General features: G+C 37.1%; 1 protein-coding gene across 8 annotated transcripts in view; it reads right to left on the minus strand.

Moving 5' to 3' along the window:
- Positions 1–3,375: 3,375 nt before the first annotated feature.
- The window catches only part of angel (protein), a 210,739-nt gene continuing 190,392 nt past the window's right edge, over positions 3,376–23,722 (minus strand). For all 8 annotated transcript variants that reach the window (XM_067145550.2, XM_067145547.2, XM_067145545.2 and 5 more), the window contains 2 exons: positions 22,476–22,610; positions 3,376–12,198 (listed from right to left, as the gene is read on the minus strand). In XM_067145550.2, the coding sequence (XP_067001651.1) occupies positions 12,027–12,198; positions 22,476–22,610 (307 nt within the window). In that variant the 3' untranslated portion in view covers positions 3,376–12,026. The remainder of the gene's footprint in view (positions 12,199–22,475; positions 22,611–23,722) is intronic.

Genomic DNA, 23,722 nt, shown 5'->3' on the forward strand with positions numbered 1-23,722 from the left:
AATGGCCAAGATATGGGTAGCTGAAATAATCCCTGATGAATGGACTGTAGGTATCATCTGCCTGATACATAAGAAATGTGATATCATGATATGTTCTAACTATAGAGGTATCTGCCTATTATCCATTGCTGTAACAGTATTAAGTGCATTGGACCTCCCTGGAAAACCTTTTTGGACTGGTATTTTTACCATCAAAATTCGTATCAACCGGTTTCTGGCCAATGAACTCTGATTTATTCATGTAAGGTGGCATTCTCTGTCACTTTCGCATTCTCTTAGAGAGAATTCCACTATGGTTGCCGGGACTGGGCAACGCTCTAGCGCCTAGCTTTTGAGTTTACTGTTACTGCCACTGCCCACGCGCTGAGAGTTGCCCGGCGAAGCTATTCTGCCTAGCATGCCGACGCAACACATCGAGCCAAGAAGCCATGAAGAGTAGACGTGTGAAAGTTTCCTACACGATGGCGTGGGTCTTGACGATAGATCCTAGGTGAATCACCTTCCACGGTATTGTTACTCACTAAGTTGTGATGTTGGCCTCTGCTGTGATTGTGTTTCATACTACTATTAGCTTTTCTTAATTTGCTTCATCTGCATTTCTTTGTGTGGATGGTAAGCTTGTGAGCTGAGTCGTCTTGTGGTAACAGCAACAATTGCAGGTTTGGACATTAAAAAAAAAATTAGTTTGGAAAAGGTATGTACCTATGGAAAACTGTTCTGATATAAAGTGATGAAAAAGGTGTGATGTGTGTGCCAAAAGCACCTCAACCAAGTCAAGTACTATAGTAATATTATCGAATTCTGAGTTGGCATTGTGACTGCTCATGTGTTACTTAGTGATGCGTTCTATTAATCAAATTATTCCTCGTAGCGTGGAAAATACACGGTGGACAGGTTAACAACATTTAATTTTACATTTAATACATTTTTTTTAAGGCCAGAAATGTAATATTTTCTTGTACACCAAAGTGGCTTTTCCAAGGTGTTGCCCTTATCACACTCATGCTTAACCTGTTTTTAATTTTGTGAGTATTTCTGCTCGATTCTTATGTTTTCTTTGCTGTTCTGTGTATTTTGGCCCATATTTATCTTTTGTGCCGGCTCCTATTCTTTCTTGTTTGGGACGGATGCTTTGCGTTGTTTTTTGTTTGCCCTAGCAACATATGGATTTGATTGTTGTTAATGATTGAATTGGATTGAACCGATACGAGTTGATTTGCTTGGTATTCGGTGGATGTTTATCGTTTCTTGAGGAGTCTCTTGGTGATGTAATTCTTATAATTCAGTTTCGCCACCTATTTAGCTTTGAATTTCTATTTTTGGTGAACGTTTTAAGTTTGTCTTATAAGTTATCAACCATGGGATGGCCCCTTGGTAGTAATGGGTGTTAACTACACGAATTTGCGCAGCTGAAGTGAAGTTCTCAGCATCTGATTAAACCTGTTGTTAAATTTATTTGAGTTAAAGTTTAATTTAAGTAATTTTTTAAAATGAGGTGATCAATCACAATTTTATTTTAATTCTTTCATCTTTTCCGAGTTCTCTGTAGCATTTCTGTAAAAAAGGTATGGGGGTCAACATGTTATCCGTCTTATTTAATTTCAAATAATTTTTCAATTTTCTCAATTAATTTAAGCTATTCAAACTTAATTGTCTTTATCAATCTTGAAGTTTACTGATCTTACATTAAAGATTTTGAGTATCTAATGGAGGTTGGTTTTCTTTACTTTGGATCGATTTAGCACTGCCACTGTTTCCTCTTCTTATTAATTTCCACCTCGGCCTTATGTATATTATCGGGCTTCCTAAGGTAAGTGTTTTTCTCCTATTTACTGGTTGCTGTGATGTGTTGTAATCGTTGTTTTTATCTTTGTGTCTTTTGTCACTCTCTTGTGTTCGCTTTAACTCCCTTCTGGGGCGAATACACTACCAACCTTCTCACCTGGTGGCCTCACCTCTAGGTGTGTAAAGGTTAATTGGCCACCTTCTGTGTTTTTTTTTGGGGGGGGGGGGGGGTGCCCTGAGGATGGTGCCGGTCGACTGCTCATAAAATATTTTCCAATATTCTCTTTAGCAGATTGGTGCCTTACGTGGAAAATGCGGTTGGCGACTATCAACGCGGATTTTGCCACGGAAGATCTACTACTGATCAGATCTTCACAATCCGCCAGATACTTGTAAAGAATTTGGAATTGATACACACCATCTCTGTATTGACTTCAGATCAGCCTATGACAGCACTGACAGAATAATTTCGATGTAGCAATGGAAGAATTTGAGATCCCTAAGAAACTGATCGCCTTTGTGAAAGCTACCATGGAAAATACTCTGAATCAAATTAAGGTCCATTATATGTTATCAAGTGCTGTAAAGACCAAGAACGGAGTTAAGCAAGGAGATTCATTATCAAACCTTTGGTTCAATATAGCTTTGGAGAAAGTTGTTAGAGATGCAAATATCAACACAAGGGGAATCATCTTATATAAAGTTCAAATTTTGGCATATGCAGATGATACTGATTTAATCGCAAGAACACCAAGAGCATTGAGAGAAACTTTTACAAGCCTCGAAAAAGCAGCAAGAAAGATTACAGATTAATGAAGGAAAAACTAAGTACATGCCCATACAATATAAATGGAGAAATGTTAATGGAATTAAACCATTAAAATGAAAAGTTAGCAGCTTTAATTTGATCATAACCAACAAAGACTACCCTAGTGGATCTAAATTCATAGAAATTAGCTCCTATAATTTTGATGTTATGCGTAGCTTTACCTACCTTGGATCAGAAGTTAATTCCAAGAACAATGTTAGTTCTGAAATCAAAAAACGTATACTGCCTGCTAACAAGTTCTATCATGGTCTCAGAAAACATCTGAAGTCTAAGCTGCTGTTCAGGAAAACTGAAGTCCTAATGTATAAAGTTTTAGTAAAGCCTGTATTAACATATGGTGCTGAGACCTGGATACACTCAAAATTTGATGAAAGACAGCTCAGTATATTTGAAAGGAGGATTTTGAGGCAAATTTTTGAGCCAGTGGTATAAAATGGTGCCTGGAGAAGAAGATATAATCACGAATTGTATAATTTATATAACGAACCAAACATTGTTAACTGCATAAAGATCAGAAGGTTGGAGTGGGCAGGACGTGCTGTGTACTATTGACAGAATGATAAAGGAGATATTTAATGCAGTGCCAGAAGGAATCAGGAAAGCTGGAAGACCAAAGTTAAGGTGGGAAGAAGGGGGTAAGACAGGATGTAAAGATAACTGGAATAAAAAACTGGAGGAGTTCTGCACTTAACAGGAAAGAATGGGGAAAACTACTTCAGAAGGCCAAGGGTCACAAAGGGCAATCGCGCCAGTGATGATGAATAAATAACTTTTATTTACAAAATCTGGAAACATATACTTTCTAGTCTTAAAATTCTTAAAAGTTAGTGACAATAAATATTTTTTATTTTGCAAATTACCAGTACTTAAAAAGTTACTTTGTACATTGGTATTAAAAACAATGATACAGCCATATGCTTTTGTCTACACCAAGCCAATAATATACTGACTGGCATGAAAAATGCCACACAGTGTAAATAATGAAGGAATTATGTCTGATTATAAGCAAAATTATCACAAGAATAATTTATTTATCACCTATTCAATACATGCCACGTGTTACATGGTTGAAATTTACATAATACTATATAAAATTCTCAGGGACATGTTTCGCCCCTTCTTAAGGGTATCATCAGCCTGTAGGCAACCTTAAGGACAAATGTCTGAAACCTTGTCTATCCATACATGGTTTACAATCAAAGTTCCCTTACACATTAAAGACATCTTAAAATTAATATGGTACAATTATACTATAAAAAGATGCCACCTTACACACTATGAGTATCGAGAATTGGTGGTATTTTGTATACATGAAAGTTAAAATCTTATTGGTGCTGTTCATTCTAGATTCTAAAAAAGTCCAAAGCTAAAATGGATCCTTTTCATAATGACTAGCAGACCATTGGAATAGCAACAGACTTAAGTAAAGAGTGTACTCTGCCTTGGGTACATTTGACCCAAATGTTCAATGTACCTGATCGTGATAAAATCAATGTCAGATTAATTATAAACAACAGCTGGATGTTTAACAGTAAACTGATAAGACTGTTGTTACTAAAATGTAATAATTATAAAAATATATGATCGTATGTTTTCTGTCGCATAAAGCAGTGTCATGATTCCAAGTAGTGGCTGCTGCTTAAATGTGAAATCGTGTCATTGGCGTTTACGAACTGTCATGTGCAAATAATCTTTCTTGTTGATGTGATTATTAGCTTTAGAAAGGGATATTGTCTGTAATGAAATAAAATTTCCAACTTCTCTTTTATTTCATTACACGATTTTCTTTGATGGAAACAAGGTTAACGGTCAGCAGTATATCGATATGTTACAAAACTGGTTGTTTCCAAGGCTGTACGAAGACAACTTCATTTTTCAACAATAGGAGGCACCACCTCACTGGAGTCGCCAAGTGCGTGAATATCTGAATGAAACTCTACCAAACCGTTGGATTGGTTGTCAAGGAGTTGGCGACTTAGCATGTCTCAGCTGGGCTCCACTGTCACCGATTTGACACCTTGTGACTTCTTCCTGTGGGGTTTCGTTAAAGACAACGTTTATGTACCACCACTCCTACAGAACGTGGAACAGTTGAAGAACCGGATCCGTACTGCCATAACATCAGTGACGAAGAACATGCTTGCCCGAGTATGGGAGGAATTTGAGTATTGATGTGATACTGTTCGTGTCGCTGATGGAGGACATATTGAACTTCTGCAATCTGAACTTGAGAGGTTCGTAAATATGTGTGTAAAGTTTCATATTCGTATGTCTTACCGTTTAATAAATATATGCATTTGAAATACATATGTTCATTTTGAAACACCCTGTATTATGTAAATTTCAGCCACGTAACATGTGGCATGTATTAAATTATTTATTATCACCACCTATTCAATTTTGTGATAATTTTGCTTATAGTCAGTTTCAATACGGATCAATCATAAGAGTTGTCGCTTGAAACTTATGTCTAATTGTCCATCTAACATAGACTTAAGTACTTCATATTAGCCTTCATGATGAGAAAGGTTGTGTTATATTTTCGTATGAGAATAATGCATCAATTGTGGTTCATGATACCGTCCCTGTGATCTTATCTCTCCAATAGCCTCGAAAATGCTTTTTCAGGTAAGTGTAAAATAATTTTTATTATGCATTTCCTTCACCCAAATCTGCTCTTCATTCATAAGTATATCTGCCAATTTTAAAACCAATCCTCAAGAGAAAGCATGTCGTTAAGACCTGAGGATGCTGCACGAGCAGTCGTTTCAGTGGAAGATGGTTGTAGCATGCATTATGCTGCATGAATGCAGAGAACTACAGCTTTGACAATTTTTTATTCCAATCCTATTTGGAGGGCTGTATTCACTATTGAGAGTTTCTGTGGTGGTTCGTTGTGTGTGCATAAAGAACATATTGGGACTATAAAAAAATATAAAAAAAACAGTCCCCCGAGCCAGAAGAATTAACCACACATGATTAAAATCTGCAACCCGGCCAGGAATTGAACCTGGCACCCACTGAAACAGGGCCTCTGTGCTGACCATTCAGCCAAGGATATGACACGACAAATTGCTTCATAATATTATAATTTATTATTTATGGTTTTCCCTGTAAATATTTAGCAAAACATAAAATAAAAAATAAAAAATTTAAAAAAATCAAATTTCCTATCTTAAAATTAGGCTGCAGGGGTTATTCGATGGCAGGGATTATTTGCGCCTATACGGTATTATTTCAGCTCTTGAAGTGGATAGAAATTTTAAAAAGAAATCTCTAGTTTGAAAAAAATTCACCGTTACAATTTTCGTGCAGTCAGTAGTTGCTTCTCTTCTTTACTTGACAACAGAAAATCTCATTGTTGTCCTGATGAATGCATAAATGAATTACAGGGGAATCTTGATTCTCTGATTTTGGAGGGAGTAAGAATAAAAAGTACAATACAGGAAAATGAAAAAGCTAGGAACGAATTAAAACCATCAACAATTTGGCTAAACATCAAAATAATGAAATATGTAAATTATAATCTTACAAAAACTCCTACATAAATGACAATTTAAAAATCTAGATACTTTAAATTACGTTTTAGCACAGAAATGTCACTTACCCGTGAAAACTTTGATTAGCAACAGTTGATCACACGTAGTTGCTGAGAACTACGAACCTACAGTTGTTTAATTTAATAAAACAAAACTGTCGAGGATGAAAAAAATCTGGGAGAAGAAAAGATGAACCAGTGAACAAGTTGTTTCCCATGATCCAAAGAAGGCCAAAATCGTAGGAAGAAGCAGAAGAAGAAGGATATAAAGCACATCCGATTCAAAAGCACCCAACATGACAGTGAATTCCCTTCTTTCTTTTTACAGTAAAACCTCGTTAATTTGAAGTCGCCGGGACGCAAAAATCGGACTTCGAATTACGTGATTTTGAATTAACCGCCAACACATAATTCGGAAATGCCAACCCTTGCGGCATCACAATATATTCTACGACCTGTTACTGCATGCAATTATAACCTTGATTCACAGTTTAAATCTCACAAATGCCATGGTGAAAAACTATTTCCAAAATGTATCCAACAAGGTGCATTTACAATATTAAAATACTGCACTTGGATAACTCACCGGCAAACATAACCTCACGTAATGAAATAAAAAGAAAGAAAACATGATTCAAAGACAAGGAGAAATCTATATTGGCTCCCCTGTGCAAGAGCTTTGTTCATTGGATTACTGTACCGTATGCATTTTAGATGCCTTGTGATTGCACGGAAAATACCCGATGCCCTTAAAACATCACAGCTTATCAAACTTTACTATGACGAGGGGAGAAAGTGTCTTGCTTCTGTCCACATTATAACAGTACAGTGACTAGTACGATTTTCTGCCATGGCACTTCTAAGACCCATTAACGCATACAATCACCTTGATTCTCAGTTTGAACTTTTCAAATGCCATGGAAAACACTATTTCAGAAATGTATCCAACAAGGTGGATTTACATTATTCAAATAATGCACTTGGATAAAGCAATGACAAACATAACCTCACGCAACGAAAGGAAGAAAACCACGATTCAAAGACGAGGAAAAATTACACTGGCTCCCCTGTACAAGTGCTTTATCTTTTGGATTACTGTACTGTTCGCATTTTTAGATGTCTTGTACTTGCATGGAAAGTGCCCGACGCCCGTAAAACATTGTGGCTTTTCGAACTTTCCTATGACGGGGGAAGGAAGTCTCTCGCTTCCGTGTGCACAGCATAGCAACACAGTACAGTACATTTCCTGGCTGGCAACTCTCTCCTTTAAAACCATAAGTCCGTTTGGCCTCAGCATTAAACAAAATAAAACAAACAAACAATGCAGTTTCATCGGCATTGACAATATTGTTTGGTACATACGAATTGATTATAGGCTATAAACCACGCTTTTTCGCCAACTGTCAGGCATCGCCAGTGTTTGCGGATTCTACCTCTCCGCACACTGCCTGCTACGTGATATTGTGGCGTTCTTTAAAATGCCGAATACAAAATAATTACGATTCCGCTTGAACTTAGCAGATATGAAGCACACTGTAGACACGCCAAAGTGGGTGAAAGTGTGCAAAGTTACCCCTGCATGTTCCGGAAGACGTATTCTTTCATGACGCAGAGAAAAATACTCCGTAAAATACTATTTTTTCTCAAAATGTAAAGGCAGTTTCAAACTAAAAGTCTGAATTTCGGTAACGGGACCGACATTGTTCTTCGAATTACGAATTATCCGTATTTCGATTTAAACGAATTAAATAACACGCAAAACCGTACCTCATGTTTCTGGGAACGAGAGCTGCTTCGAATTAGGCAAGATTTTGAATTGCGAATTATCGAGGTTCTACTTCCCTTCCCTTGTTACTTGGTCACCGCTATATGTAGTAAGTTTTTGTTCAGGAAGCCTTGTACCGCAAATATTGCTATTAGGCCTACTCTACCTGCAAGAAGATGGTTTCAAATCCATTCTGAAAAGTTCTCAAATGCATTATATTAGATTCTGTCCATTACTAATCACAAGCCACAAAATTAATTTTTTTAAAAATATCAAAACTCAGGAAAGTTTGGTTTATTCCTGACCTTGAGCTCTACTGTGAAGTGCGTTGAGACTCACTGCACAAGCCAGTATACGTGGGAAGAGACGCAAGCTTTTTAAACATTAGGGTGTGCATATAAAATGACTGCAGTGTTTATAAGCACATTTAACATAAAAACATAAACATACAAAATTCTATCTCGTACACAGAATAAACCACACCCGGGCGACTGGAGTGGAACATTGATGATGATGATGATGACATAGTATAATACATTTAACATAAAAATATTCCATGTTATATATGGATCTATACGGTAATATGCCAAGACCTCGCATGGCTTTATGTAAATCTGCAGCACCTATTCAGATCATGATAATACTAACCTATATAATGCCTGATGGTGCCAAAAGATTGAGTGCATCATTGAAAACTGCAGTGTGAAAGGTTCACATTAGGTACTGTAACATGTCAAAATGAGTAAAAGTGCAGAGAAACTCCATTTTGTAAAGACTTTGTCTCACTTACTCAGAAATGAGCCATGACCAACCACAACAGAAAGAATATCTCACTCAGTCATGAAGCATGAGAAACCTTCCAAGCATACTGCTAACTTTCAAGACTCTATTTGAGTCTGAAGACCCAATAACTAGTGCGCTGAAGGAAGTGCCAAAAACATGCTTGATGATACAGTCGTAAAAAATATGTCAAAAATAAACATCTAACCCTGAATAAAATGTAGCATGAACACTTGCTCCATCTTCCACTCAAGTTTTTAACTCTTGCGGTCACTCTGCTTTACGACTTCTGTGGTTGCCCTAAACAATACCAGGCAAACGCAATGTGAAGATGATCCTTGTTCACTGCTGATCACTTTTCTGGTACTTGTCCTAATTACTGCAATGACAGGACGTTAATGCGAAGATCAATACGCATTACATGGCCATCCTTTTGTACTCATTATTTGGTCACCGATATATGCCGTAAGTTTTAGTATGTATTGTATCACATAAATTACCATTAGGCCTACTCAGCTTTTAAAGTTTATGTTATGCTGTATTAGAGAATATGGTTTCGGGTGCAAGTATCGATACTCAAAAGTTCTCAAATGCATTATATTCGATTCTACCCACCTTGAAAAATGGGACCAAAATTTCTGGACGATTGATGCAGGAAACCATTCTTTTGAAGAACGGATAAAGTGGGTTTTTTAAAATGGAATGGATAAACTGGGGTTTTTTAAAACATGATTCAATTAGGATATTCACAGCACCATGTAATTTGAATGAATAATCCGGGAAAACATGGTTTCTGGGAACAGATAATAGAGATTCCACTGTAAATCACGAGCATGTGAATTAATGTAGTTAGCCATACTGAAACAGGTCAAAATGCTATTTTGCCACTGCCTACTGTACCACCAATAATCATGTACTGAGCATATGTGATGTTTAGAAATGGCTTGCTTACAGTTCATGAAATGGGTAAAGATTTTACTCTTGGATTTTCACTCTCATTTCATGAAATAAGCATCACAGTTGTACAGTTCGTGAAATGTACAAAAATCAGTCCAGTTTACAAAATGGGCAATTGAAAAATTTACACATAACATGTAACATAACTGTAATGATCATTAGGAGTAAGAATTGGGAAAGGTAACCTATAATGTGAAACATTTACAGTATTTGGAAAGAATGGAAATTATTCTTGGAATGGGCATTATCAATGCTAGCCTCCAGGACGATAGTATTCCAATGTTAACCAGTTATTCATATGAATAAATCACTCTCAGAATTATTGGAAGTAAAAAATGAGTTCAAAATACTTCACTTCTTTATTCTCTCGTTAGGTTTTTACCAAATTTTCCTAAGTGCTTTTCTTTCTCAATGTTATCGTATTTCCCGACATAATCGTAGCACCTTTTATAGCATAATTTTTAAAAAAATAGTAGGGTGCGACCATTATATGAAGAATTTTTAATACCAGTATTCGTATTACACAAAAAAATTATTTATAACTAAATTGTATTTGATACAAATTTAAGATGCACGTAATACTCGCGTTTATACATCAAAATAATTAAAATAGTCTAAAACAAAATTCATAATTATTTGCAACAATTCGGCGAACGTTTTTCCAACCTGAAAATAAAAATGAATGTATTAAGTTAATTGCCAGTCACAAAAACAAATAAATGCATCTGTGATCTCTCCATTCCAGAGCAGCCAATACTGTTAGGCAGCAAGGAAGCATGCAGCAATTTGTTATCAGTTGAGCTCGCTGGTTGCGACACACTAGTGCGCTTGCGCAAAGCTCGCAAATCGGAGCACGGACGTCTTCATACATCGCTCTAGCTAGCGCAGTGTAGATCTACTCTAGTTGACCGTGTTCCGAAACGTCAGTAACAAACATTCATTTTTTCAATTTCTTTTAAACATACGGTAGTTAGGTTAATATTTCTTCCCAGTTATTGATGATTTTACATTCCATTACTGACGAGTTTATAAAATTAAACTTTAATATGCCTACCATTGGATAATAATTATCTTGACTGCTTGGGTAAAAGTTTTCATCCCACACCCGGACACTTATGATGTAATAGTAAGATAGAGTCTAGCGATGACAACTGAGACATCGTAAATAATTCGGCGTGAGCTGAATAATTCCGTGGAAATCTGCGTTATCGTCTTGGATTTCACTTCATGCGCAATAACGCAGGAGCCGGCCCCATGGTCTAGGAGCAGCATGCCTGTCTCTTACGTGGAGGCCCCGGGTTCAATTCACGGCCGGGTCAGGGAATTTTACTTGTATCTGAGGGCTGGTTTGAGGTCCACTCAACCTACGAGATTACAATTGAGGAGCTATCTGATGGTGAGATGGCGGCCCCGGTCTAGAGAGCCAAGAATAACGGCCGTGAGTATTTGTCGTGCTGACCACACAACACCTCGTAATCTGCAGGCCTTTGGGCTGAGCAGTGGTCGCTTGCTAGGCCAAGGTCCTTCACGACTATTGCGCCGGGGGGGCGGGTGGTTGTAATAACGCAGAATTCTATCAGACCTCTTGTCTACTAGAAGACAAGTGTGTGTTGGTACCAGTATTTCCCGGCGACGTTGCCGATAAGTGATAACTTACAGCCTTACGTATTTCAAATGAGAATTCATAATATGTAGGTGGTGAATAAATTGTACACTGTCTCGCGACCACGTTGTCAAACTGCCGATAGCCTACCAGTAAGCCATGCGTCGTACATATACTGGTATTATTTATTTATACGTTGTGCAACATCTCGCAAATGTGACTGTGTTGCCAAATTGCCCATAAACCATACACATATTTAAATTGCTCATTCATGTGCAACTTACATTGCAGTTCCATTTACCTTTTAACCAGATTGGTGAACAAAATCTGGACGTGCGACGATTATGCGATTAAATGTTTAAAGTCCGATTTTTGTATTGAAAATAAAGGATGTGACGATTACGTGGTGGTGACGATTATGCCGGGAAATACGGTATATCTATTGTATTCACATAATTTCTATGATAAAACACTAAATTCAGACTAATATATGTTTATTTATCACAAAAAAAGAAAAGGAAATATTTTCAGAAAAAAATAGTTGTAACAAAACCACTTTTCTGCAAGATAAATCTTGTCCAACAATTCTGTAACCATACAATGGTACCACATAAGAAGTACATCTATAACTTGTCATCCAGCAGAGATGACACTATCTGCTCTCCTCTATGTTCTCCATATTTAGTATGATATTTGTCTTCAGTTGCACACAACACAAACTTCAACTATTCGAAACTTCTTTTACAAATCAAGCGAACCAATGTTTTCTTCAAATTAACAAGAGTGCAAACTTGGCACACAGTGGATAATGATCTGATGGTGACCTGAGGTTTGGTATGGGACCAATTGCTTCTGCTTCTTCTTCACTGAGAAACCTGTACCGGGCCAAAAGCTTCAAGTTATCCTTTGCTTTCTGCTGAAGATACTGCTCCCACAAACTGCTGCTCAGCCAAATGAAACACAGAAATAATAAAAACATTACTATAAGTATACAGAAGTGCATCAACAATCTGAAAATTAAAATGGGAAACAGAATTAGGTCTGAAGAAATGGAAAATAAGAACAGTTTAGATTTCAATTTACTGTATAATTCTTCAATCTGGTTTTAAAGGTAGACAGTTAAGAGTGCACAGTGAAATGATGCTGAAACTATCATAACATTTCTCACTTTATCTGCCATGGTATTAACCCTTTGTTACCCATACCTACCATATGGCAACAATTACTTTTACCCTTTACAGAAACGATATTGTTGTTGTTGAAATTTCAGACTGTGATTGCGAATTCACTCACAACTGCAGGAAAGTCACAAATGAGGAAAAGAGGTCGACCGAACTCAGAGTTGCAGCCTACTGTGAAAAGAAGGCCGAAAGTAGCCATGCCAGTTTCTGATATGAGGTTTGATGGGTTGTGCCACTGGCCAGTTTATATTCCAAAAAAACAGAAATGTACGAACTGTAAAGTGGGTTTCATCAGGGTGATTTGTAATAAGTGCAAGGTTGGCTTATGTTTGAATGGGAATAATGACTGCTTTTTGCCATTTCACCATCGTTTGTTAAAATACAGAAGAACTAGGCCCGCATCATGTTTAGTATTCAACTGTAATTTGTAATTGTAATTTTAATTTTTCACTATTTTAGTATATTATTTGATGTGCTTATTGTGATGTGTTCAACTATAATTATAATTTTAACTTGTTTCACTGTTTTATTATATTAATTGATGTGTTTATTGTGATGTATACCAATTGTGCAATAAAAATATGAAATTTAGTGAGTTCCTATTACTTTGACAGCATGCCCCAAAGTTGCCATATGGCTATACTAATTACTTCAATAATTACAATGGGAAATTCTTTAAAAATGGTCATAATATCTTATTTGAAAGCCAAATAACATAGTAAGAACAGTGAAATATTTTTTTTGTTAAGAAAATTAATTCAAGATAGAAAGGGTTAAAAATAAAAGTACACAAATTTTACTCTATGAAGGAAAATCTTTCTTATCCCAATTAATTAAAATCATTGAATTTAAATTCATATAATTTACATTAACTGGATTTAGACTTCTTGTTTGTTTTCAGCACAATCTTTTGAACTGTGTAATTTTTCAAGGCTGAAGCATGTCATTACTAGAGCCTGGATTTAAATGTTAGAATACAACTTATTTATGCTGGTACATTATGTTCTTGTGTGTTTCCCATGATTAATGTACTATCAACAGGTGTTGAAAAAGAGCACTAAAATGGAAACAAAGTGTTTCCGGATTTATGTCCATGTAACATATTTTCTTCTGTGCGTGAGAAAAGTGTGCATCTGCAGAATGTTCTTAATAGAGTGTATATATTCGTCACAATATTCAACAGTTTGCAGCCACATACCTCAGTACTGGCTTAGGTGGCAATGGAATTTCTGGGTATATTTCTTTCAGAAGATTAATTCTTCTGTGGGCTTTGAGAAAAACATTTTTCACCGAGGAAATCAACAATTTGGAATAACTGCTTCTTATCACTCCTGCCATAAAAGTTAAATGAGGCATCTTAGGATATACAACAGACGGTGCTTCTCCAGCTTTTAACATAAAGCTGTGGCATCACTAATAAGACTTAACACTATATTATCCTAGGTCCGTAATCAAATGCCATATTATGTATAAGTAATTTACCCCTCTTATACAGACACCCTTTATTACGGACACGGACACACCATAGCCACGAGAAACTCCAATTAAACCTCTCCTAATGGACACTTTCTTTTTCAAAAAATACTGTATTTGTGACCTGTACAGTATGTATTCGCTTACTTTTTGTACAGGCGGTACTTCCAAGAATCGCAGACACCGTAACATTTGATCCAGGCTGTACACATTCTCGGAAGGCAACACTAAGCTACGCTATCACTTCCGGAAGTTGTGTGATCTGACATGCTGGACAGCGCTGGAATTCGTACCTTCACTGTCAGGCTACTTTTCATTGACTAGTGGGCTTTTGATGTGTTCAGTTTTACGTTAGTAAGTTGGTGCAAACATGGCTCTGAGGAAGTTTTTAACTTTAAAAGAAAAGGTAGGCATAATAGACTATCATAAACGTGAGAAGTGTGGTGTGCGTAAACTGTCCGAAGTGTTGGAAAGACAGGCAGCTGAAATTGTGAAAAAGCAAGAGATCTAGTGAAAGAATGGCATTTAAATGGCAATGAACAGCACATTAAACTGTTTCAAAGTGGTAGTGGAGCTCTCGTTGACAAGGCAACGCTAGAGTGGTTTGCTAAAATAAGAAGTCAGAATGTCCCTGTGTCAGGACCAATGATACAAGCAAAAGCGTTAGAATTCGCGACAGAATTAGGTATTGGAGATTTCAAAGCCTCAAATGGCTGGCTAGAAAGATTCAGAAAGTGACATGGTATCAACTTCAGAGTGATTTGCGGAGAATCATCCAGGGTTAATATGGAGATTGTTTAAAACTGGCAAGAAAAAATACCTTCAATCATAGACGGGTATGCTCCAGAAAATATTTTGAATGCCGATGAAACTGGATTATTTTTCCGTGCTTTACCCGACAAAACTTTGTGTTTCAAAGGAAATCGTTGTACTGGTGGAAAAGTTGCGAAAGAACGTCTTACGGTCTTGTTATGTGCAAGTATGAGTGGAGAACGGGAGGAGCCCCTTGTGATAGGAAAAGCTGCAAAACCAAGATGTTTTAGGAATATGGATGTTACGAAGTTTGGCATTGAATGAAAAGCGAATAGGAAAGCATGGTTGACCAGATAAATAATGACAGACTGCCTAGGACAATTGGACAGAAAAATGATACGCCAGGAGCGAAAAGTGTTATTATTCCTCGATAATGCAACTTCACATCCGGATACAATAAAGTTGCAAAATCTGAAGATCGTCTTTTTCCCACCAAATTTAACATCAGTTTCTCAGCCGCTTGACCAAGGAGTGATACAAAACTTCAAGGTTATGTACAGACAGTTAGTGATGAAGCACATATTATGAGAACTTAACGGGAATGAAGTAATCCTTTAAACACTGACAAAGGGACTGAATGTTCTCCAAGCAATTTCGTGGATAACCAATGCATGGAAAAACGTTACAGCCTCAACAATTCATAAGTGCTTTCTGAAAGCTGGGTTTCCCGCTAGTGGTGGACATCTGATTTTTGATATGCTCTATTGGTGAAAAATATCTAATTCCCTCCATGGGAATTTAGAATTACCAAGTGGTGGACATCCCGAAATAGAATCGGATACCCTTTCTGACAGCATGGAAACCACACAACAGTTGATTAATGCAGCAGGTTACAGTGTACAAGTGAACACCTATATCGAAATTGATTCAGATATTCCAACAGAGTGTGAGAGTGGAGACACGAAAACGATTCTTCAGTCAATCCCAGGGAAGAAGGACAAAAATGAAGATTCTGACGAAAGCGGGAGTGAAGAAAATATGGAAATGAATGAGCTGCCAATAACCTTGTACAGTGAGGCTCTCGACTTTGTTAAGTGACTGAAAGAATTCTATTATAAACAAAACGATGAAAAAGGTGTAAATTTGACCCAGGATTTAACTGCACATAGTGAAAACTTCATCGCTAAACTGAAATGGACAAAACAAACGAACATTAAGGATTTTTTTCAAGTGCTAATGTTTTACTGTACTGTGCTAGAGATTGCTACATCTACATACTGATTTAAAGTTTCAAAAACTCATGTGTTCTTAATTTTAACATGGTAAACGGTAATAGTGTACAGTGTGCTCAATAGAGGTTTCCATAGAAGTGTTTTTGTCTCTTTAATACAGTACTTTGCAGATGCAGCAGCCCATCTACAACTTTCTCATGTGAGTACAGTGCAGTATACTGAACAATACTGTATACAGTATACAATTAAAGGTACATTTGCGAGAATTGTTAACCCATACTATACATGGGTTATTGTGTTCCAACTTATGTTTAATGGTACTGGTTTCATAACCTCTCTTGGGCGGACACCCCTTCGTAATGGACATTTTTTTCAGTCCCGAAGGTGTCCATTATAGAGAGGTTTTATTGTTTTCACTAAAACGACTCTTTAAAGGAAAAAAGGGAACCAAAGACTTCTTACGTAGCTTGCAAGTGTATTTAGATTGGGAAGTTCCCTTATTAAGAAGAGAAAGTTCACTTACTTGTAACTGTGTAAATTTTTGTACATATCCTTGTATAATTCGCTTGGTGATTTTAATATATTCTGCTCAGGAAAAGGCCATTTAAATTGGTGTTATTGTATCAGAGAGTTGTGTATCAAACCCTCTCCAGTCCCCAAGTGAACATCTATATCGAAATTGATTCAGATATTCCAACAGTGTGAGAGTGGAGACACGAAAACGATTCTTCAGTCAATCCCAGGGAAGAAGGACAAAAATGAAGATTCTGACGAAAGCGGGAGTGAAGAAAATATGGAAATTAATGAGCTGCCAATAACCTTGTACAGTGAGGCTCTCGGCTTTGTTAAGTGACTGAAAGAATTCTATTATAAACAAAACGATGAAAAAGGTGTAAATTTGACCCAGGATTTACCCGACAAAACTTTGTGTTTCAAAGGAAATCGTTGTACTGGTGGAAAAGTTGCGAAAGGACGTCTTATATCCTTAGGATTTGACAAATCGATGATTCACAACTATCCTAGTTACTAAAATTACTACATAAGATTTTGGAACCTTTTGGTCTAGGGTTCGATGCCATCTCACCTAGAAAACCAAACATCTACCTGATTGGTAAGCAACACCCATTTGAACCATGGGAAGTCGAAAGAAATTCCCTCCGCTCGTTGATCTCAACTTCCCTACCGCACAAAGAAAATATATTTCCATGACCGTTCACGTGAACACCTTCGATACTGGTGGTGGAATCTGCCATGGTATAGAGTGGCCTAGCTTACCGAAGTTTACCCCAAGGATAGTGGGTGGATGCTCCAGTCCCCATGCAAATCAGTACAACTCCTTATCTTATAGCAGTCTGACATACGTAATGCGATCAACATGTAGCTGATGAATCACAATGAACAATAATACCATGTGGAGTTGAATTCAATTGCTAATTACCGTATTTACTCGTGTGTTACACCCCCCACCCCCCCCGCCTTTTCGCGCCGAAGAAAATGAAAAAAAAAAAATCTCGCCTATAAGAGCCCCCAACGTAATTCGTCAGAGAACAACCCCGATTCCGCTTCGAAGTCTTATTGCAACTCTGATGCCATCGCACAAATTTGTTTCGTCCGTACGACCTACGCAATGAAAACGCGTCAAATCCACGCGATACATCTGTGTTTCGTAGTTAAGAAATGCCCGCCTCTGTAGCGTAGGTCTACTGCAGCTCTGATGACGTCACACAAATAGATGAATAGGCCTAGCTTTGTGTCTGTGTTTTGCAGTTAATAATGTCCGCCAGCGTAATGGTTAGCACAATTAGTTGTCATTTTCGGGGGTCTGACTTCGATTCCCGGTACCGTACTGCCAGACATTTACGAATGGCAGGAAGGTTGATATGCGGTAAAAGCGGTACATGTAACTCCCCTCCACTGGGGGGGGGGAGGCGAGTCTAAAAAGAGCTGTACCACCTCGGGATGAGGAAACTAGTTTACTTTAGTTGTGAAATATTCGCGGTTGTTGCTATTTATACAGCAGGCGAGATCATTAACAAAGTGGTCGTTTAATATCTCATAACTCGGGCCAATATAGGTATATATTTTGAGTGAAGTAAGTGATAAAAGCTATCCAATTAAAACGATTGTTTTACTTGCCAACGTACCTAACAAATAATAATAATTTTATGTCCCCATGTACTTTAAACGATTTTCAGACGCCAAATAAAACATACTAGGGTATGCGTTAATAAAAACAGAGACAACGAACGTACGAAATTAAACAGTATGATAATAAAACGCATTACCACCACACCTGTAGATATCCATAAATGCGGTATATTTTCCTGTTAATTATTTTTATTTTTCCGTCAAACTTTTGGCACTATCAGGGCGATAATATACCTAACCTAAACAATGTGGTCTGTCTTATCTCATGGACAGCTGTTTACACAAATCCTGATGTGATAAATGTACAGAACAAGCATGAAATGTGCTTAAAAATAAGGGCCTGTGTTTCAACAGCCGCAGTTATCAAAAGATTGTTTCCAGTTACTATGTATTACATTGGGAAGTACAACTCGTAACGTACGCTAGTTATCAGCTGATGGTTTGGCATGGCTTTATTCAGAAGGAGTGGCTTCTGCTACATATACACCAACTGGGAATATCAGAGACCATTTGGGAATAGATTTACACCGTTTAGACTCTATAGTCGGGAAAGAAATTATTTTTAAAAGGTTCAAAAAGACGGGACCTTGTATGCTCTTGATTGCAGTGCATGGCTCAAAGAGAATGAAGCATGGCTGACGCGACTGGCGAGAGATAGCAGTGAAGATGACGTCATTTAGAATGCCAACACGCCGGTAGCAAGGCAGGGAAGTTGGCGGCGCAAGGCGATAATTTAAATGAAAGCAGTGATCAGGTTTACTGTGTGCTAGCCCTACTGCTGAACTGACAGAGACAAATGACTGGCCATTATGTTCTTCTGTATCAATATTTAATTATATGATAACACGATACCCTTATCCCTTTCTTCTCCGGGATCGAGTATGAAGTGAGACGAATCTTTATAGCGAGTTTTTACGGCCATATGCCCTTCCTGCCATCAGCCTCACCAGAGGAATTAATGAGATATAAGAAATGATGTGATATGAGTATTCAAAACGGACTTTTATATGTACCGTAGGCCTAAAAGTGGTGTTCACCATTTATTGTCTTTTTATGATTAGAAATACTGCCTTCCGACGAAAATAGCCAGTATAACTTGAATACATTCTAAGTTTGTTAAATAACAGTACGTATAGAATGTTTACACGTACAATTTATAGCTCTTTATAACCTAGAAGTCATGCGTTCGCTGCACAAAATTTTCAGGTTATCGCATTTTGGACCCCCCTTTACTATTTTTGGCTGTAAAAGTGAGGAAAAAAGGGGTCTAATACGCGAGTAAATACGGCATCTCAGAAATCCACCGCATTTCTGGCGACCTGTGGCGATTCCCCCTTTGTGGATGGCTGGTTTTGAGACTAGCGTCTTTTTTCTCGGAAGCGTCACATCTGCAATTTCTTTGAGACTAATTTATTACTACCTATATGATTCCAACCTCTGGAAAAAGTGCATACATTATTATTACATGTTTTTACCATTGTGATGGTACACATGACATCCCCACGCTGGATTTATTATTACTATTATCATTCTTACCATTATTATTTTATTGGTGTATTAAGGTCAGAATATTTGAAGCTGGAAGGTCTCGATATTAGATATTAGTAGTTTTGCCATTGACGCTTTCACGGCTCATACTTATAGACATGATACTGTTATAGGCTTTTGGACTTATGCCGTGTCAAGAAAATAAGGTGCAATAAGGGACAGGGAAGGGAACTACCTACGTAAATCCTTAGTGACACAGAGCACAGTTCTCTGCGAAACATAAAGAATTTCAACTTATTTTCTTGTCATCAGAAGAAAATCCTGACTATCCACGAGAAAGGCTTCTTAAACAATGACTTTTTAAAATGTAGACGTCATAATAGAAGTGGAAAAGGTACGTTCGTCACCAGATGGCTCCTGTGGCACAGCGCTAGCGTTCCAAATGGAAGCTGACCAAACCATCAGAATCAGTCTATGAGGGTCACATAACATGTGTACGTAACATTTGACATTGACACAAGCCTGGAATGAAACATCTGGCGATGAGGAATGTACGAATTTGGAAAACACCGAAGCGAAATAACAATAGAGAAGGGACAGGGAAGGGAACTACCTACGTAAATCCTTAGTGACACAGAGCACAGTTCTCTGCAAAACATAAAGAATTTCACCTTATTTTCTTGACATGGCATAAGCCCAAAAGCCTATACAGTATCATGCCTATTAGTAATTTGTTTTGTGCACGTGCACGCACAAGAAGAGAGAACTATTTCCAAGTTTAGAAAAACATCAGATGGAAACTTAAATGAGTTACAAGGAGAGTCCAGGCCTCGGCAGGCATGGTAGGGATGTGGCCACGTGTTGCCATAGTGTGGATATCTCTTGCCCGTGATTGAAGAGACAGGATGGCACAAGCTTGATTTTCGAGATGGAGCGGAAAGAAGGAAGTCTACAGATACTTTTGGGAGAACGTGATCCAACAAACATTATGATCACACTTGAACATGACTGTGAACATTAACGAGTGTATGTTTGATTACGGACGAACAGAATAGTGTTGTTGTTTGCTGGTTAATACTGATACAACTCTTGTGCTAAGGTACTGATCTTTGTCTTCTAAACCTCATGGCAACTCTCGGTAACCTATGGCCCGGTTTCAAGGCATTGATCAACAGTGTGTGTTTGGGCAAACGAAAGTGTTGGTGAAAGGACTGTTATCTTGTCGTGTGAGAGGTATACCTCTTAAGAATTGGATGTCCTTTGAGATTTTACTGATTTTGGTTTTGAGGTTCTGATACTTGTTTTATTTGTATTAGCCTTATTGGCCTTAATATTACAAGTAATGAAAATCATTGCAAATCCGTACTGAAGTAATCTTATAAAAAATATAAGAAATTTCTCTTTCACCTATTCAATACAACTTAATATTTATGTTAGAGTCCAACAATCTAAAAGAGCTTGCACATATCGGACAGCATAACATTAAAAATTATACCACGGTTTGACAGCCCCTTTCAACTAGTAAATTAACATCTGAACATCTGAACACACTAACAACAGTGAAGCACACCATCAACATAGAATATTGCTCAACAGAAGAAGATGACCTAATGACACTTCAACAGCTCTCATTAGGTTGTTATTTAATTGTTCAACATAGATTCTCAAGTAGAATTACGACATGAAAACAACGTCCTTCTGTGCTAGGCACACTATCAACACAGAACATTGCTCAACGGAAGAGGATGGTCTAATGATGTTTCAACAGTCCCATTAAGTTGTTCTCTAATAAACTGTTTAACATAGGTGCTCAAGTAGAACTACGACATAAATATGATGTCTTTCTGGACTAGTTACAAACTAAAAACTAAGAACTTATTCGATATCTTTTGAATAAGACTATATCAAGTACACATACCAAGATCCAATATTACATAAAAGTGGCACAGTGTTGGAATGCATTTCCTTATCAAGTTTTTATATAATCAATTTTATCTTTGTTCTCTACTCACTTTCATCATTTTATAAACATTTTCATTCATATTCAACATTGACCATGGCTCAAGGCCATCAATATTGTTAATTCCGCTTGTATTTAAATCAAGTTACTCATATAATGATGGCTTTTCTAAGTGAAGTTTTTTAATGTATTCAATTTTGTAGTAGATTTAAGATCAAATTTTAATCAGGTACCTAATATGGTTGGAAGTAATGCTACGGCTGATGATGCCCCATAGGAAAGGGCGAAACATGTACCAATTTTTATTTTAATGAGAATTTAACTCTAACTTAAATATTGAGTTGTACTGAATAGGTGGAAGAGAAATAAATTTCTTAAGTTTTTCATAAGATTACTTTCAATAAGGATTCGCAATGATTTTCATTACTTGAAGTCATGTGATGTATTAAACATGATAGTTAGATAACTGAACAACTTTTTTCAGCCCATCCCTACTGTACAACCACTGTTGCTTGCACCTCAGCACGCATGCAATGCAATTCCACTGAATGTGGCCCTGGGTCTTTTAAGATTTCCATTTCTTTAAGAGTTCAGCCGATTACAGCAATTCATGGTGATCACACCATGTCAAAACATGAGCACAGAGAAATCACAAATTGTTATAATCGCTCTACTGTCCAACCAGCTTTCTTATGTTCAATCGGAACTCTGAATGCATCTGGTCATAGCGAGTAGTGTATATCTTAAGACAGAAAAATATAAGAACATATACATTTTTCCACCTTTCTAGTGCTATCTTAATCTTTACAGACTGTAATATTGTGTTCATTCTTATAGTCCTTCCTAGCTTCCTGCCTTACCAGTACATTCTGTAATACATGTAATTTATTCAGTTAATTTACATATGTGTCCAGATAGCAAGTACACCTGCCTAATAATATCTTGAGGTTTTTCAACCCGTATATTTAGAAATAGTGACAAACCTGTAAAATATGTAGTCAACCACAACCCATCTCCCCTGGTACGTGGTCACTTGGGAATTGTCATACCATCTCTCAGGATCATGAACATAAACAGATTTCAAGTTCAGGTTGTGGCTTAGTCTCCCAGTGCTAAACCTGCAAAATCATCAAATAAAATATTTACAATATTCACTTGGAGAAGGAGATAATATCTGTGAGCTAAACTGTGATACTTGTGTATACCACATTTCCTAACTTCCATGATTTTCTCATGGACAACATACCTTACACAGGAAATGCTCATATATGATAGATACAACTGAATAAATGTTATTTTATTAAATTTCACAGGTTTGTAACTAAGTTTGATAGTAGGGGCCTACTGTACACACTTCAATTAATTTTTTTCCCTTTCCCTTTTTGAAAAGAAGAATGACCATATGCCATACTAAAATTCACACACAGTTTCATTATTGTAATAATCGCTCCATTGTCTTATTATTATAATATTCACTCAATAAATGAGAAACAAATGTTATTATTAACTGATAGGCAATTAAAACATATGCATGTTCTGTACCATACACATAATCAAAGAATCAACAACCAAGACTAACTATACAAACCTAGGCAATCAACATCAGCAGCAGCCAAAACACTGGATATCTAGAATCAAAGTGTGAGAAAACTGCCCAACTTTAGAAGAGCACAACATTTATACAACTTCATCTCCAATATTCCTCACATGTATGGAACTTTACCCCCCTTTTGGACAAGAGCATCCACTTCTCGAAACTTACGTAGGGCATCAAAATAGATATAATGAAAGATTCTCACCTAGAAACTATGTCAAGTAAAACATTATTTAATAAAGACATGAAGTTATACCAAAATACAGTAACATACATTGTAGTCCATTATAGTGGTAGTACACAACTTTTATGACAACTAGAACTCACTCTCAAGCTTCCTGTAGAATAGGGATTGTTTTTCTAACCCTAAACTTAGTAATGTATCCTATAGATACAACAATGAAGTACTTATCGATCATATGCTGCCCTCTGAAGATGTGCTGTGGAACTAGATACAATAACAAGACAAGGAAGGAGTCTACAAAATGGCTGACCACATGAACAGATCATGTGTTTCAGAGGTAAGTACAGTAGAACCTCGATAATTTAAAACCAGTTAATTCAAAATCCTGCCTAATTAGAAGCAGCTCTCATTCTCGGAAACATGAGGTACCGGTACGGTTTTTGCATGTTATT

This window comes from Anabrus simplex, chromosome 4, assembly GCF_040414725.1.
Source record: "Anabrus simplex isolate iqAnaSimp1 chromosome 4, ASM4041472v1, whole genome shotgun sequence".
Taxonomy (NCBI): domain Eukaryota; kingdom Metazoa; phylum Arthropoda; class Insecta; order Orthoptera; family Tettigoniidae; genus Anabrus; species Anabrus simplex.